Consider the following 14765-nt stretch of genomic DNA (forward strand, 5'->3'; position numbering starts at 1 on the left):
GACAGGACCACCCTCTCTGGTTCATTTCTGGATATTATAGGCTTGAAACCAAACATAACTGGCCTGAAATCCCAGATTCCCCTATTCTCAGCTGGATTTCTTTTGACTAAATGATATACCATAATGTAAAAGTATGGGCTCTTGATACAGATGGCATAGGGTTAAACCTTGATTCCTAGCTCAGTAACCTTGGGCATAGCTCTCAATTGTTCTATCCTTCAGTTTTCTTAACTATAAAATGGAGAACAAAAGATAACTTACCTCATGCTGAGAAAATGAAGTCAAAGAATTAAAGCATCTGGAAGAATCTCTGAGCTAAATAAATGTTAGCTCTATTGTTTACCTCTCTGAGCCTCTGCTTCATAACTGTAAAAGGATGACATCTGCCTTGGAAAATGGTGATGAGTATTACATGTAACACACAAAGTACCTGGCACAGTGTCTGTCTTTTACAAATAAAATGCAAGAATTGCTAGTTTTCTTTTCCCTCTTTCAATGCATCAGTATTCATCTTTCTGCTAAGAAGAAGCAAATTGCTAAAAATAATTAATGTATCCTTTAACTCTTATATACCTTTTGTGTTACACAAAGAGACTATTTCCACAATGCCAAGGCAGGGAATTCAGTTGATAACAACTGAAAGAGAACTACTCTAGGAGGGCCAGGACATCTAAGTGGATGCAGGGAGTTACCGTAGAAGGCAGAAGGCAGAAAGCAGTGTCAGCACTGCGATGCAGTGCTGGGAAAACGCAGCTGCCAAGAACCCTGATTCTGTACCCAAGATGGCAGCACTATTAGAACTAATGGTTTCAGGCAGTTACACAAAGAGAGAGAAATAAAGGCACTATTCCACACAACAAGAGCGACCTTTTATATAGAATAGGAAGGTTGGCTGGTTACCCATTTCTGTTTTGTCACTTGTACACTGTTGGGTATCTGCCACGGCAATGGTCTGACCACTGGGACTTTTTTCCTCGGTCTTCTTTCCAGGCTTTCTGATTTCATTCACCCCATGAACATCCTCTCCAGATTTTAGTTAGTCCTTAAGGCACAGATGGCAAACACAAGGCCTGCAGGCCAAATCCGGCCCTCCGCCTTGTTTTATCTGGCCCGGCACCTTGTTTCTACCCAGGGGCAGCGCTGAGCTCCTTGCCCCTAGTTAAGGAGTAATTACATTTATACAGTCCTAAAGTTACATTTGGCCCCTTGGAGGCAGCCGCGAGGCTGAAGTGGGCCCCGGTAAAAATGGGTTTGACACCCCTGCCTTAAAGGATCCAACTACCATATATTATATTAATAGATTAGCAATGTTCAACCAATGCGCCACAAGAGACTCACTGGTGTGTACCAAGAGTTTTTAAACATGCAATACCTCAGTATTTAGTCAGGGACACTGACATCTTTCCCTTTACATTGTCAAATAAAAAAATGACAACAGTAAACTCAAAAACAGGCATCCAGTGTAAATGAATCAAAATTATACCTATTTTTGCCAGATAGGCGGAAATATATTTTTTGGTGTGCTGCAGAATTTTAATAATTAGTTTACGTGTGCCATGGGATGAAAAGGTTGAAAACTGCTGCTACAGATGCATCCAATTCTTTGATGCAAAGTTGACTCCAACTTTGATTTTTCTTCTGTGCTCCAGATTCTTACTCATGTAGCCACTACTTACTGGCCACTGCCACCTAGATGTCTCAAAGACACCTCTAACTCAATATGACATTATCTACATTGTTCACCTGCTCCCCAGATCTGCTCCTCCTCTGCTACTTCAGACTTTCACACATTCATCCCACCAGAAGCAACAGAAACCTGGGAATCAGTGGAAACACAGAGATGGGTACAGCATAACTTTGCCCTCAAGGGATAGTCAGTTTCGTAGAGTAGAAGCATGTAGATTTCTACCTGTTCTTAAAATCAACAATAAATTCACTCTGCACTCTTGTGGAACTTAGAATTCTTATTAGATTATTTTGAAGTACATCACAGATATTACATAATTTAATTTGTACATATTTCTGTATCTCTAGATGACAAAACCCTTTCAGCAAGGATAGCTATCACGCGGTTAACATGATTTAAAATAGTAATAGTAGTTCATTGATATCATTAATATTCTTTTCAAGTTTCCCTGATTTTCTCATAACTTGTTTTGTAGTTCATTTGAACAAAACAGGATCTAAGGTTTTTACATTGCAACTGATCTTAGACATCTCTCTCACCATCATTTTCTCACTTTGTCCCCTCCCTTTTTCATGTTTTCTTATAAAATGAAATACATAAAAAACACTCAAAACATAAGTATGTATGTGTTAATAAGTTATTGTAAAGCAAACACCTTTGTTACCATAGCTCAGGTCCAGGAATAGAACATTGCCAGTGACCTTCCACATGCCCTATGTTAGCCCCAGCTCTTTTACTACCGGCCAGAGTAGCCACTATCTAACTTTACAGCACAATCACTCCTTGTTTTCATTTATAATTTTATCACCCCTCTGTGTGTCCTTAGATACTTATAGTCACATCTATTTTTAAATTTGTCTTTTATGTCTCCTTTAGTCAATACATTCCCATATCATGCCTTTGTTTTTATTACAATTTATCTGTTGAGGAACCAAAGGAATTTGGCATACACAGTTTTCCGCAGTCTGGATTTTGCTGACTGCAAGCTCATGGTGCAGATCAATACATTCCTTTGTTCTCTGTACTTCCCACAAAATGGCACTGGTATCCAAAAGTTTAATACACTTGGCACAATTATAATCGCTATTATTCTTTCATCAGAAGTAATATGTCTCACTGTTAGTCTTCTTGTGATCGTAGCTGTCATTGATGCTTGATACTTAGATTTATTGGGTTATTGGGTGTTATGAAGTGATTATATATTTCTGCAGCTTTTTATATCATTTCTTATAAGACAGAATAAATACTCAATTTCCCCCCTTTTATATACCAGTTTGCAAGATAAAAAATCCATTTCCTATTATCACCCAAATGTAACCAATTAAATATTCTGAAATAGCATTATGAACTTCTATGGACTTAAACTTAATTCATGGAATTTGAGCTATATTAATTCGTACCTTTACTGAAATTCAAATTGTTATATTTTGGCCAATGGAAAACTCTTAAAATTCACTCCTAACTCATTTCATCAATGACTTAAACAGAGACAGGTGCTAAAATTTTCCACCATCATTATGGAATTGCCTATTTTGTCTTTTACTTCTGTCAACTTTTGCTTCACCCATTTTGAAACACTGCCATTAGGCACATATAGTTTACTTATTTTTATACCCTCCTGACCAATTGACCCTTTTATTATTCTGAAAGGTCCTCTTTTATCTCTAATTATATGCATTGTCTTAAAGTCTACTTTATATCCTTGTGATATATACATTCCACCCTCCTCACTTTTATCCATCATTTAATTCTGACTTATATTTGTTCTCCTTTCCACTTTCTGTTAATCTTCAGGCATTATCTATTGTGCTCATTTGCTGTTATGTTCTTCTTACTTTAGCTTCATTCCTAAAATGAATTCTAAGTTCTTACTAAGTTTTATAATTTCTGAATTATAAATTCAAAATTTATAAATTATAAATTTTCATAATTCTAATTTATTTATGTTAGTCTTTCTCATCTTGTATCATTTCTTAATGCTTTTAGTTCCTTTTTGAAATGGTGGTTTATATTATGTCTTTCTGGCATGCTTTTTTTCTGTAGAATATTATTCTGCTTCTCATTCTCCTTTTTCTTATAATTCCAAATGGGAGGTTTACCTTGATTATTTTTTGTTTTCTGAGTTTTACAATTTGGCAAGATTTTCTTACTTAACAGAGATTCCTCTTCAAAAGCATAGTCTTGAGATTTCCTGACTGTGCTCTGCTCTTCTTGGGCTTCTCTTCCCTTCCTCTACACAGGGTGGGGTGAAAGTAGGCTTACAGGTGCTCGTTTGGAAAATAATGCAAACATTAATAAATTATAATACAAGAATTAACTGTTTCACAGACAACTGTAAACCTACTATTGCCCCACCCTGTATTAGCCTGATCTTGTTTACTTTTTTTTAATCCTCACCCAAGAATATGTTTATTGGTTTCAGAAAGAGAGGGAGGGAGAGTGAATGAGTGGGTTAGAGAGAGGCCTCAGTTGGTTGCCTCCCGTAAGCATCCTGACCAGGGATCAACCCACAACCTTCTAGTGCCCGATGACACTCCGACCAGTCCAATCACTTAGCCAGGTCCTGATCTTGTTTACTTTCAATTCCATTCCCAGTCATTTCTCCACATTGTGGGAGGCTGTTCTTCAGAGTTCCAATGCACTAGAAAAATTGCAAACCCTCTAGAATTTCTCACTATAAGCATCTTGGACTCACCCTTCCCAGTTTCAGCTGCTGTTTTTAAATTGACTCATCATACTTTCTAGTGAGTACATGCTGACTTTGGGGGATTTGCTCTTCCGTATGCTGGATAATCACCTTATTTTCATCTACTTCTTTTCCCTAGAGGCATTGATTTTGTATGGGTCATGTTTGTGGTTTGTCTCACTTGCTTTATTGAAAGTGATTCTTGTGGATAACTTGACACTGAGTGTTGTCTTAAATGTTGTCCAGGAGTTTTGGGCTTGGGCTGATATGGATATTTGAAGATATGAAAACACTGCTGCTATCACATGTTCCACCTTCCAACACTACCATTTCTGATTAAACATTTCCCAAATCCCTGAGATGTGAAAGAGACCACAGGTGGACTGTGCCCACAAATAAGGGCCAATATGAAAACCCATACAAGTAATAAAATACAGTATTGACTAGTCAAGGAATTGATATTCATCAGATGAATTAGCAGTTTCCAACTTCACTGAGCAGAGAATGAAAGTGAGCAACATTTCTCAAATTGTATTTTATGGGAAGTTTAACAGAAAGAGGTACTTTTAGTAGTCAGTGAATGCAATTTAAGAAATAATGGGTTAAGGCAGTGTATTCTCTAGCATACCCTTTAAAATGTTGCAAGGTGAGGAAGCAGTGAAAAATTTGTATAAAGTTACTAAAGAAGACAATTAAAGATCTGATGAGAAAAATCTGTTTCTACAGCAACTCAACAAATAATTGCTGCCGTTTTAGAGAGGGTAAAATGCCCTCCAGTTTGCTTACCATGTACCAAGTGACGGTTGGTTTGACACTGGGAGGGAAGAATCCATCTATATTTGGACAAGTGATCTTCTGAACACTATATTCTATATACAGTTTGTGCACGGGGACTTTCATGGGAGAATTGAAGCAGCTATCTTTTTGGACAACTTCCAGAGGAAATGCAACTTTGCTGCAATATGTAGTGTTCCTGAAAAAAGAAATATGCAATGAATGGGAAGTCTCATTTTCATTTGTTTTAATGCAGTAAATACATTTAAAAACAACTAAGTGAAGTAATGCCATGTCCTGAGACTTTACATGTGCAAGTTTATGTGAGAATTAAATACATTATGGAGGCATTTCCTAAACCAACTGACATCACAGAATAAACACAGACATAATTAACTACTACTGATATACTAAAATACTTGTATTTTTAAATATGCTCCTAAACATGTACATGTGTTTGTCTGTATATATATATACATATATATGTATGCATGTATATATATATTTAATTTCATGCTTAAAACATTCTCAATAATATTCAGTGCTGGTAAGAGAAAGGTGAAAATACCATATTAACTCATGGCTGATAATGGTATAAATAATTTTTAGAAAATAAATATATTTCTAAAACCATTAAAAATGCCTTAGCTTTTACCTTAGTAATCTTATTTCTGGAAAATTTTTCACTTGATAGAATATGGCAAATTTGTAACAGGTGGAGCACATGATCAAGTGTCTCCATCCAGTGCCTGATCAACAAGGAAAATATGGAAATCAATTTTAATAATCTATAAAATATGAAGATTGAAGTGAAAATCATGGTAAACCATCCAAGCTGTTGTAGATGAAGGAAAAACGAACAAATACATAAAACATATTAAGATGGCTGGAGATAGTGTTTTTAATGTTTGCACAGGTTGGTTTGTCTGTGTGGAGGGCTCTTCTGATCCCATCATCCCACCTTTCAAAAGGAGGTCTTACACGTGATCCTCTACATACCCCATATTAGGTCTCTAATTCTCTGAGGACTTTGGACATTTCCTTGTTCTGATTTGCTGTTCTGTTCCTCTTAATTTATTATATTTCAAACAAGGGCATAACCATGTTTGTTTACTTATATTCCTCGCAACTAGCATAGTGCCTAAACTTTCAGTAGATGCTGAATAAATATTTGTTAAAATGAACGGGACTGATGTAAAACTTGTGTGCACATAAGGAAAACAATCAAGAAGACAAATAATAAACATAAGTGATTTTTAGGGTGATGGGTAAGTGGGTCCACCCTGTTAATAATTTCTATTTAAAGTATCAAATACACATCCAATCATCAGTGACTCATGAATTAAGACTAAATACAATGGAAAGAGTAGGGGTATGCATTCTCCTCACCAAGATGGGAGGAGAGGGTGTTTAAAGATGACTCATGACAATGGTAATAAGGTGGAAAGGGGGAGTAGCAGGCATGATTTCTACGAACAAATAATAAGTGTCTATCAGATAAAGGCATTCTATAGAAGGTATTACAGAAGGTAAATTTCAGATACATTTTCTGATTTTTTAATAAAAGACAATTAACAGTGATTGGGTTAACTTTTCCACCTCCACCAGCCTTCTGGATGTGATCTTAGCAGGGATATTAAAACAAAAATACAAGCAGTAAAATCCTAGAAACTGAATCTTAACATGATGGTCTTAAAGATATCAGGCTTATGATTTCAGTTGTTCACTTTGCCATTCTCAGTTTAGAAATCAACTCAGGACAGTGAGAAACTTCAGGTGTCCCCACAAGACAAGTCTAATTTTAGATTTTTCTTTAGACACATAGAAAATAGGCGGACAGGTAAACCGAAGAAACAATCTGAAAATTAACAAAATAACATTAAAGATGTACTTAGGCCTTAACATCCATGAAGCTCTGCTCTTGTAATGTTAAAGAAGATTACAAAAGTCTGGGAAAAGCTCTAGATAAGTAGTTGGTTGTTGACGAAAGGGAAATAGAGATACTGAAGCATTAGAATGCATAGTAGAGACCAAGGTCATCCAGAAAGCTACAGGTGACCCCTCCCCAGATACTTGCTAATGTCCACATACACATGTTAATGGGTTAGCAATTGTTAAAGATGAAAAGGAGCTCAAAGAGCATTTAGGCTGACTTTTGCATGCAGAATATAGAAAGTAATACTCTAAGACATGGATGGATGTGGCTATGATCACCAGCTACGCAAGGTCAGAGGTGGGATAATAGCCTAGGTTTTAGGTTTTCTGTCTTCTCATCCACTGCTCTTTACACTATAATCTTTTCTAACCTTTCTTACAGAGAAATATTAAGATACGAATAATGTACACATGACTATTTCAGGCTCCTTGGAAGCCCACGGGCCAGTGTAGAGTCCACCTAAACAAAATTAAATAGTCATGCGAGAGCCTCAGGACAGTCAGAGTTAAGGGACTCCCAAGGCCATAGTGACTGGTATGTGTTTCTGTGATAGAGAAGAGGTCCTTCTCCCCTGAATCATTACACAGTTTAAATTTATCAAAGCATACTCCTAAATTCTCCATCAGAGAACAGTTAATACCCATGAATAATATGGGGCATTCAGAAGGTCTGGGATTAGCTATTGTTATGTTATGTTACTGTAACTTGTTGTCTTGTGTTATTCAGCCTTATCCATTACAGGCCTAGGCCAAATTGTGTCCTCGTGAGATTCATATGTTAAAGACCAAACTCTCAGTACCTTAGAATATGACCATATGTGGAGATAAGTCATGCAAAAAGACATCTAAGCTGTGCAAAAAGACAACATATGGTTAGAACCTATCCAATATTAAGGATTAGAACTCAGAGGGGAGACCATGGAGAGAATACAGCCTCTACAAACCAAGGGGAGATGACTGAAACCAACACCTTGATCTTGGAATTCAAGCCTCCAGAACCGTGAGAAAACAAATCCTTGTTGTTTAAACCACCCAGGCTGTAGTTATGTTATATAGTTTGTTACCGCAGCCCTGGAAAACCAATGTATTTATTAAATAGTAGGAAACAATGTAAAAAATCCATAATGCATTATTAAAAAATAAAGTCTGGAAGCAAAAAAGGAACCTTGGAGACAAAAGTAGCTAAAAAACTAAGCTTTAAAATAATTATTTGTCAGAGAGTCCTCAGTTTTTTTCAGAGCAAAAGCAACATAAATTGGAGGTACAGGAAAAAGTAGGTATATTGTGAAGTAAAATGCAAAGTTGACATGAACTTTCAAGAAAAAAGTGGATTTGAAAGAAGTTTTGTGCAATGATGAGTTGCTTTGAATCCCAATCCTTAAATTCCCAGGGATATAGTGACCCTTTGCTTCTTAGCTATATTTTGGTAGAAGAGTTTGGAAAGCATTGTTTTAATTACACATGATACCTCTCAAATATTCCTTCTTCTATAAAAGGCATCTCAGGATTTTATTCCATTTAAGGCACTTTGAGAGAAGACATTAACAGATACCAATGGGTTCTATTCCCTGCCTCACTTAGTGTCTAGCAGGGGTGTCCAACCTGTGGCCAGAGGGCCTCATGTGACCCCAGGTGGCTGTGAATGTGACCCAATACAAAATCATAAATTTACTTAAAACATCATGAGATATTTTTGTGATTATGTGTCACAAGGTATTTAATATGTGGCCCCGATACAACTCTTCCAGTATGACCCAGAGACACCAAAATTTGGAAACTCCTGTGACTCTAGAGGAATAGATGCCTCTGGTGGGGACAAAGCGTAGGGAGTTTCCAACATCAGGGAAAGTGGACAGATAAACAAGGCTGTACCCTTAGACAACCTCGATGTGTGTCAAAGTATGGACAGAAAGCACCTATGAAGAATGTTCTCAGGAGCGCAACCATTTTCTCCTCATACTTCTTTCAGCCATGCTTAGCTAAGCCATTGAGGTAAAGTATTCATAACTTTTTCTAGATGCTTCCTTCCCCTCCCCAGCTTCATTGCACATGCCATGCATCTCTAGCTCAAGACCCAGGGACTAAATGGAAAGGAGAATCTCACCACCAAAACTCAGCCTACCTTAACATGCAGGTATAGTTGCCCGTGTCATTAAGGAGGGTGGGCCTGAACCAGAGTATGTCTTTCTCCTTACTAATGCGGTTCTCAGGGAGGCGGAAGTTAATTGGTTCCTCAAGATCCCGGTCCTGCCTGGTCCAATACCAGATCAGAGTAAGGCCAGCTGAATGGGCTGTGCTGTAGTTATATTTCAAGTAGTGTTCAAAGAGTGGGCACTTGATGCGAGCGGGCTCATTTTCAAACACTTGGATCTGCCTCATTGTATCTAGTCCCCAGTCATCGCAGCGTTCTGGAACAATCAAAAAAGAAAGAAAAGGCAGATGAATCACCTTACATTAAATGCCACTGGGGATCACACTTTTTTTTCCGGGACACCCACTCTTTCCCAGGAAACTCCTTCTCTGGTCACCTTCAATCACCTTTTTTAAATAACTGCATATAATAGTCTCCTGTGGTGAAAAGAAATGACTTTCCTCGATTTCTTTATCATTTTATGACTATCTCTTAGATAATAATTTCATTTAATAGCTCAATCCTGTTGAACCCTATAAGGCACAGCAAGAATCTCACCAGAGACAGAATTCATGTGGGGCCATGCACGTCAGCTGTTACATCACACTCCTTTCCCATTTCAAAATTTAGACTTGCCATCGTATACCAGAAGGATCATTTATTCACTAATCGAGTATTTAGTAAAGATCTACCATGTGCCCCGTAGGCATAGTTGGGCTCTGGAAGTGCAACAGTGAGCAAGAGCAGATATAGTTCCTGACCTCATGGAACTTACGGTCGAGAGAGTAAGATAAACAAAACCAGAATTTCTTAGGTAAGTACTATTTTATGGCTGTGATAAGTCCTAAGATAACTGAAAATTTGTGCTAGTGTTGTTTAACCATCAAGAAAATAAAATGTTACACAAATGGTAAAAAATGAACACACTAAAAGCCAGAAGTCATGTGCTCTTTGAGCCCCCTGGGGACAGAGGCGATTCTCCTCAGGGCTCCTGACTGCGTGGGGCTAGATCTGTGCTTGCCAATAGCAGTAGAATGGGAGCCGCATATGTGATTTCAGATATCCTGGTTGGCCACATCAAAGTGTTTTTAAAAGCAGATACAGTTAGTTTATATATTTTGCTAAACTCGATATATCCAAAACACCCTAAATGCATTAATGAGCTCTTTTATATTTACATTCTCTTTTTTGTACTAAATCTTCAAAATACAATGTGCTTTACACCGATGGCACCTCTCAATTTGAGCTAGTCACATGTGTCTATGGATACCGCATTAGGCAGCAGGATTCAGACCTCAAGAAGTCAAGAGGTTTCCTTGATACCCATTGGGGAACAAAGGTGCTATAGTTTCAATGACTTAGAGTCAAATAAATTTGTAATGACTTTTATAATTTATTTTTATTTTTTAAAGCTTATGTATTTATTTATTTTTGGAAAGAGGGGGAGAGAGGGAGAAAGAGAGTGAGAAAAACATCAATGTGTCCTTGCCTATCACACGCCCCCTGATTGGGGACCTGGACTTTAACACAGGCATGTGCTCTGATTGGGAATTGAACCAGTGACACTTTGGTTTGTAGGCTGGCACTAAATCCACTGGGCCATGCCATCCAGGGCTATAATTTATTTTATAATAAAAAGTAATCACTTGTGCATACAGAAAAAAGTGATAACAAATGTCTTTTTTTTTTTTTTTTTAGTTTTAAGAATGATATATGGATAGAGGGCTCTAGATGTCACCATGTGGAGTCCAGAACAGAGAGGCCAGGGCTGATGGAGACTGACAGGCCCAAAGCCATCACCTTAAAATGGTTTTCTTTCTTCTTTGCAACCCCCACCTACACACACACACACACACATGCATACGCACATGCGTGTTGTTATTTAATTATGTAATATTCCCTGCATTTCAGCTGGTATTAAAACTTTTCACCCTAAGGGGAACAGTTTGATAAAATATACATAATGTTGTACTTTAAGTAATGACATTTTAAAATAAAATAGTTATAACACTTTTAAATTATATGCTATGAAACTGTGATTTACCATATAACAATATCTACCTAAAAATATGTAAACAAGATTTCTTTTAACCATTGGTAATTCTACATTGTTCCTTTTTTCTCCTTGAACTTGCTTTGATTCCAGTATTTTCACACAAATTTTATTTTAATAAAATATATTTGTGTGTGATAATTTTAAACTTTTTCATCATTTTCCTTTTTTGTCCAATATATAATGCTCTGTGTTGAAAAGTTGACTTTTATTCTAATTATGATATATATAATTTAAATAATATATTTTCAACTTTATAAGTAATTATTAAGTATAAAATATAAACTTACATTAGGAATCATCTCTTTATAATAATCTGGGTGGGCTATTTCTGAATGAGAGGGGTTAGGCATTATTAGTTGAAAATGTTTCATGTGTATGTAAGCATTGAGGAAATTTGTCCATTACCAAGAACAAAGAGTGCTTACTTCTAGCACAGTTATTCAGTTCTTTAAACCCATTTGGAAATTTATGCCCCATTTATATTTTAACCATCAGAAATTATTTTTAATTACCTATCACTTGAAATCTCTGGAAGATGGAATTTAAAAAATTTGAATTCACACTCCTTCATCCAGTCCCCTTAAATCCCCATCCTTTGCAATTTGATGCTATGAGTCTTCTAATCAAGAAGGAGAGTCTGTTTTCCCACACCTTGGAACTGGGCTGCTCTTGTGGCTTACACTGACAAACAGAATGCAGCAAAAGCAATTTTGGGTCAATTCCAAACCTAGGACCTACAAGCTTTTTTTTTTTTCTCTTGGAACCTTGCTTCCACCATAAGAATAAGCCCAGTGTTATAGAATATTTGTATCCCCCCAAATTCATACTCTGAAACCATAATGTGATAGTTTTTGTACACGGGGACTTGGGGAAGTAATTAGGTTATGAAGGTGGATTCCCCATGATGAAATTTTCCTTATAGGAAGAGAAAGAGTTAGCTTGTTCTCTCTCCTCTCCCCCACACCCCCGCTCTCCCCTCTCGCTTCCCCTTTCCTCCCTTGCCCTCCCTCCCCCTCCCTTCTCCCTGTCACCTGAGGGCAAAGTGAGAAAGGAGCCCTTTGCACATTCGGAAATAGGCCTTCACAGACAATCTGTTGGTGCCTTGTTTGTATATTTCTCAGCCCCCTGAACTGTAATAAATATTTGTTCTTTAAACCATCAATCTATGGTATTCTTTTGTAGTAGCCAAAATTGACTCAGACACTCAGGAAAGCTTACTAGTGAATAAGAGACACCTGCAGTAGAGCTGAGGCACCCTAGCTGGCAGTCGGCCAGCCTCCACCAGCGCACCGTGTGGCCTTTCACAACTGTCCAGAGACGAATAGCAATCTCAGCCTGGTTTACCCAAGCCAAACTTCTGTTACCAGAACTGACCAGGTAACCCACAGACTCATGAGAAAAATAGTCATGCAACCAATACAATGAAGTTTGTCACTCAAGTTTATGGTTGGTTATTAGGCAAGATTTGGGGGACAGCAGATAATGGATAGAACAACTAAATTAGGGGCTACCTTAAGTTTGATAAAAGCCAAGGATCTGAAGCTTTATGACTTGTAAAAGGATTTGTAAGTAAGTAATAAATCCCTAAGTAAATATTAGATCTGGGAAATTTAACAAACTGACTTTTCTAAGACTTAACAAATTGCTATTGTTTATAATTGCTATGCTTTCATTTAGGAACACCTTTAAAAATCCAATATACAGAGAGAGAATTGTGGGATCAAAATGTTGTTCGTGTCAATACAAACTTGATAATACAGTATTTTTATAAAATATCTACCTTATCACATTCTTTAAATCATTTTCAGTAAAGCTCAAAATTGCAGAATTAGCTCATTCAATTTACAGAAAATTACAACCATAGTTTTTCAAATAAATAACTATGTCAGACTGAATACATGCATTCAATACACTCCTTTGTGAAACTTCACAAAAAGTAATTTTTCAAGATATAACTCCAAGTAACAGCAAAAGTGGGAGAAAAGATAACACAACATCAAAATGGACATGTGGTAACCAGCTTAGCTCATTGAAAATGAAAAACCCCAAATCAGCAGAGTAAACCTGGAGGACAAACCCAATCTGCAATGCAGAACACAGAAAAGACCCAGGAGGAACTATAAGCAGCAAGATGAAAAATCATTAGTGCTGTTCCCCAATAATTCTGGGATCTCTTCCTGGGAATGTTACATGGCTGTAGTTATATTCCCCTCTAAAATAAGGATAAGCTATTTTAAGGGCCGGAGGATATTTCGGCATTTTCCCTTCCTTTCTGCCTTGGAAAACATGAAGTACAGACACTGACACTCCCTTAGCTGAGATCTCCTGATTGGGATCATATATAGCAGAGTTTTGTTATGCTAAGTCATAAAAGAATAGAAATTCACTTTGTATCAGTATGAATGATCTTTTTAAAAAGATTTCATTTACTTATTTTTAGAGAGGAAAGAAGGGAGAAAAAGAGGGCGAGAAAGATCAATGTGTGATTGCTTCTCAAGCACCCCCCAACCAGGCACCTGGCCTGCAACCCAGGCATGAGACCTGACTGGGAATTGAACCTGTGACCCTTTGCTTCACAGGCCAGCACTTGATCCACTGAGCCACACCAGACAGGGCTGAATAATCTTTAGTTTGAGACAAATGCAATCAGTTACCTAAAAAATGAGGACATGGAAGAGGGTGGTGAAATAAGGACAATAAGATAAAACCTATGTTGAACATGACTCTTTTTGTTCTAATCTACTCTCCTAGTGCTCAGTAATGTTTCTCACTCAGCTCACTTGAAATATCAGTGAGACCTTTACCCACCAAGCAAAAGAATGAATGAATCTTCTATGGGAAATTTGACTAGCTTCAGAAGAAAAACCTAACACTCTTAATACTAGTGGTTCATGAACCAATAAAATTGTACAGCCATACCATCCAACGGAAAAGCTCAATGTTAATAAGCCTCACACTCACATTTAGAAATTTATTTTTTCTTTTAAAATTTATTTATTTATTTATTACTGTAGTTTTCCATTGCCACTTAGACCCCTTATACATGAATTCCCCCAGCAATGCTCCATACTGTCGTCCATGTCCGTGAGTCCTTTTTCATTTTTGCTCAATCCTGCCACCTCCAAAGTTCCCCTGCCCTTAGCTGTCATCCTGCCGTCTATGAGTCTGTTTGTCTCTTCTTTGTTAGTTCAGTTTGCTTATTAGATTTCATGTATGAGTGAAATCATCAGGTATTTATTTTTTTCCTGACTGGCTTATTTCACTCAGCATAATATTTTTGCATTTAATATTATTTTGCATTAGTTTTCCAGTGTACAGCATGGTGGGTGGACAATCATATACTTTACAGAGTGGTCCTGCTGACATTTCAAGACATTCAATCTTGTAACCTACCCCACACCATATATAGTGTAATATTATTACAATATTATTGACTGTTTTCCCTAGGCTGTGCTTTACATCCCTGTGACCATTTCATAATAATTAATGTGTACTT

At 37.2% G+C, this 14765-nt stretch overlaps 1 protein-coding gene across 4 annotated transcripts in view; it reads right to left on the reverse strand.

The window, feature by feature from the left end:
* Positions 1–14765, reverse strand: part of IL1RAP (interleukin 1 receptor accessory protein) — a 141547-nt gene that overhangs the window by 37088 nt on the left and 89694 nt on the right. For all 4 annotated transcript variants that reach the window (XM_037131759.2, XM_037131760.2, XM_037131758.2 and 1 more), the window contains 2 exons: positions 9205–9490; positions 5160–5346 (listed from right to left, as the gene is read on the reverse strand). In XM_037131759.2, the coding sequence (XP_036987654.2) occupies positions 5160–5346; positions 9205–9490 (473 nt within the window). The remainder of the gene's footprint in view (positions 1–5159; positions 5347–9204; positions 9491–14765) is intronic.

This window comes from Artibeus jamaicensis, unplaced genomic scaffold (assembly GCF_021234435.1).
Source record: "Artibeus jamaicensis isolate MK-2021 breed Jamaican fruit bat unplaced genomic scaffold, CSHL_Jam_final scaffold_474, whole genome shotgun sequence".
NCBI classification, from domain to species: domain Eukaryota; kingdom Metazoa; phylum Chordata; class Mammalia; order Chiroptera; family Phyllostomidae; genus Artibeus; species Artibeus jamaicensis.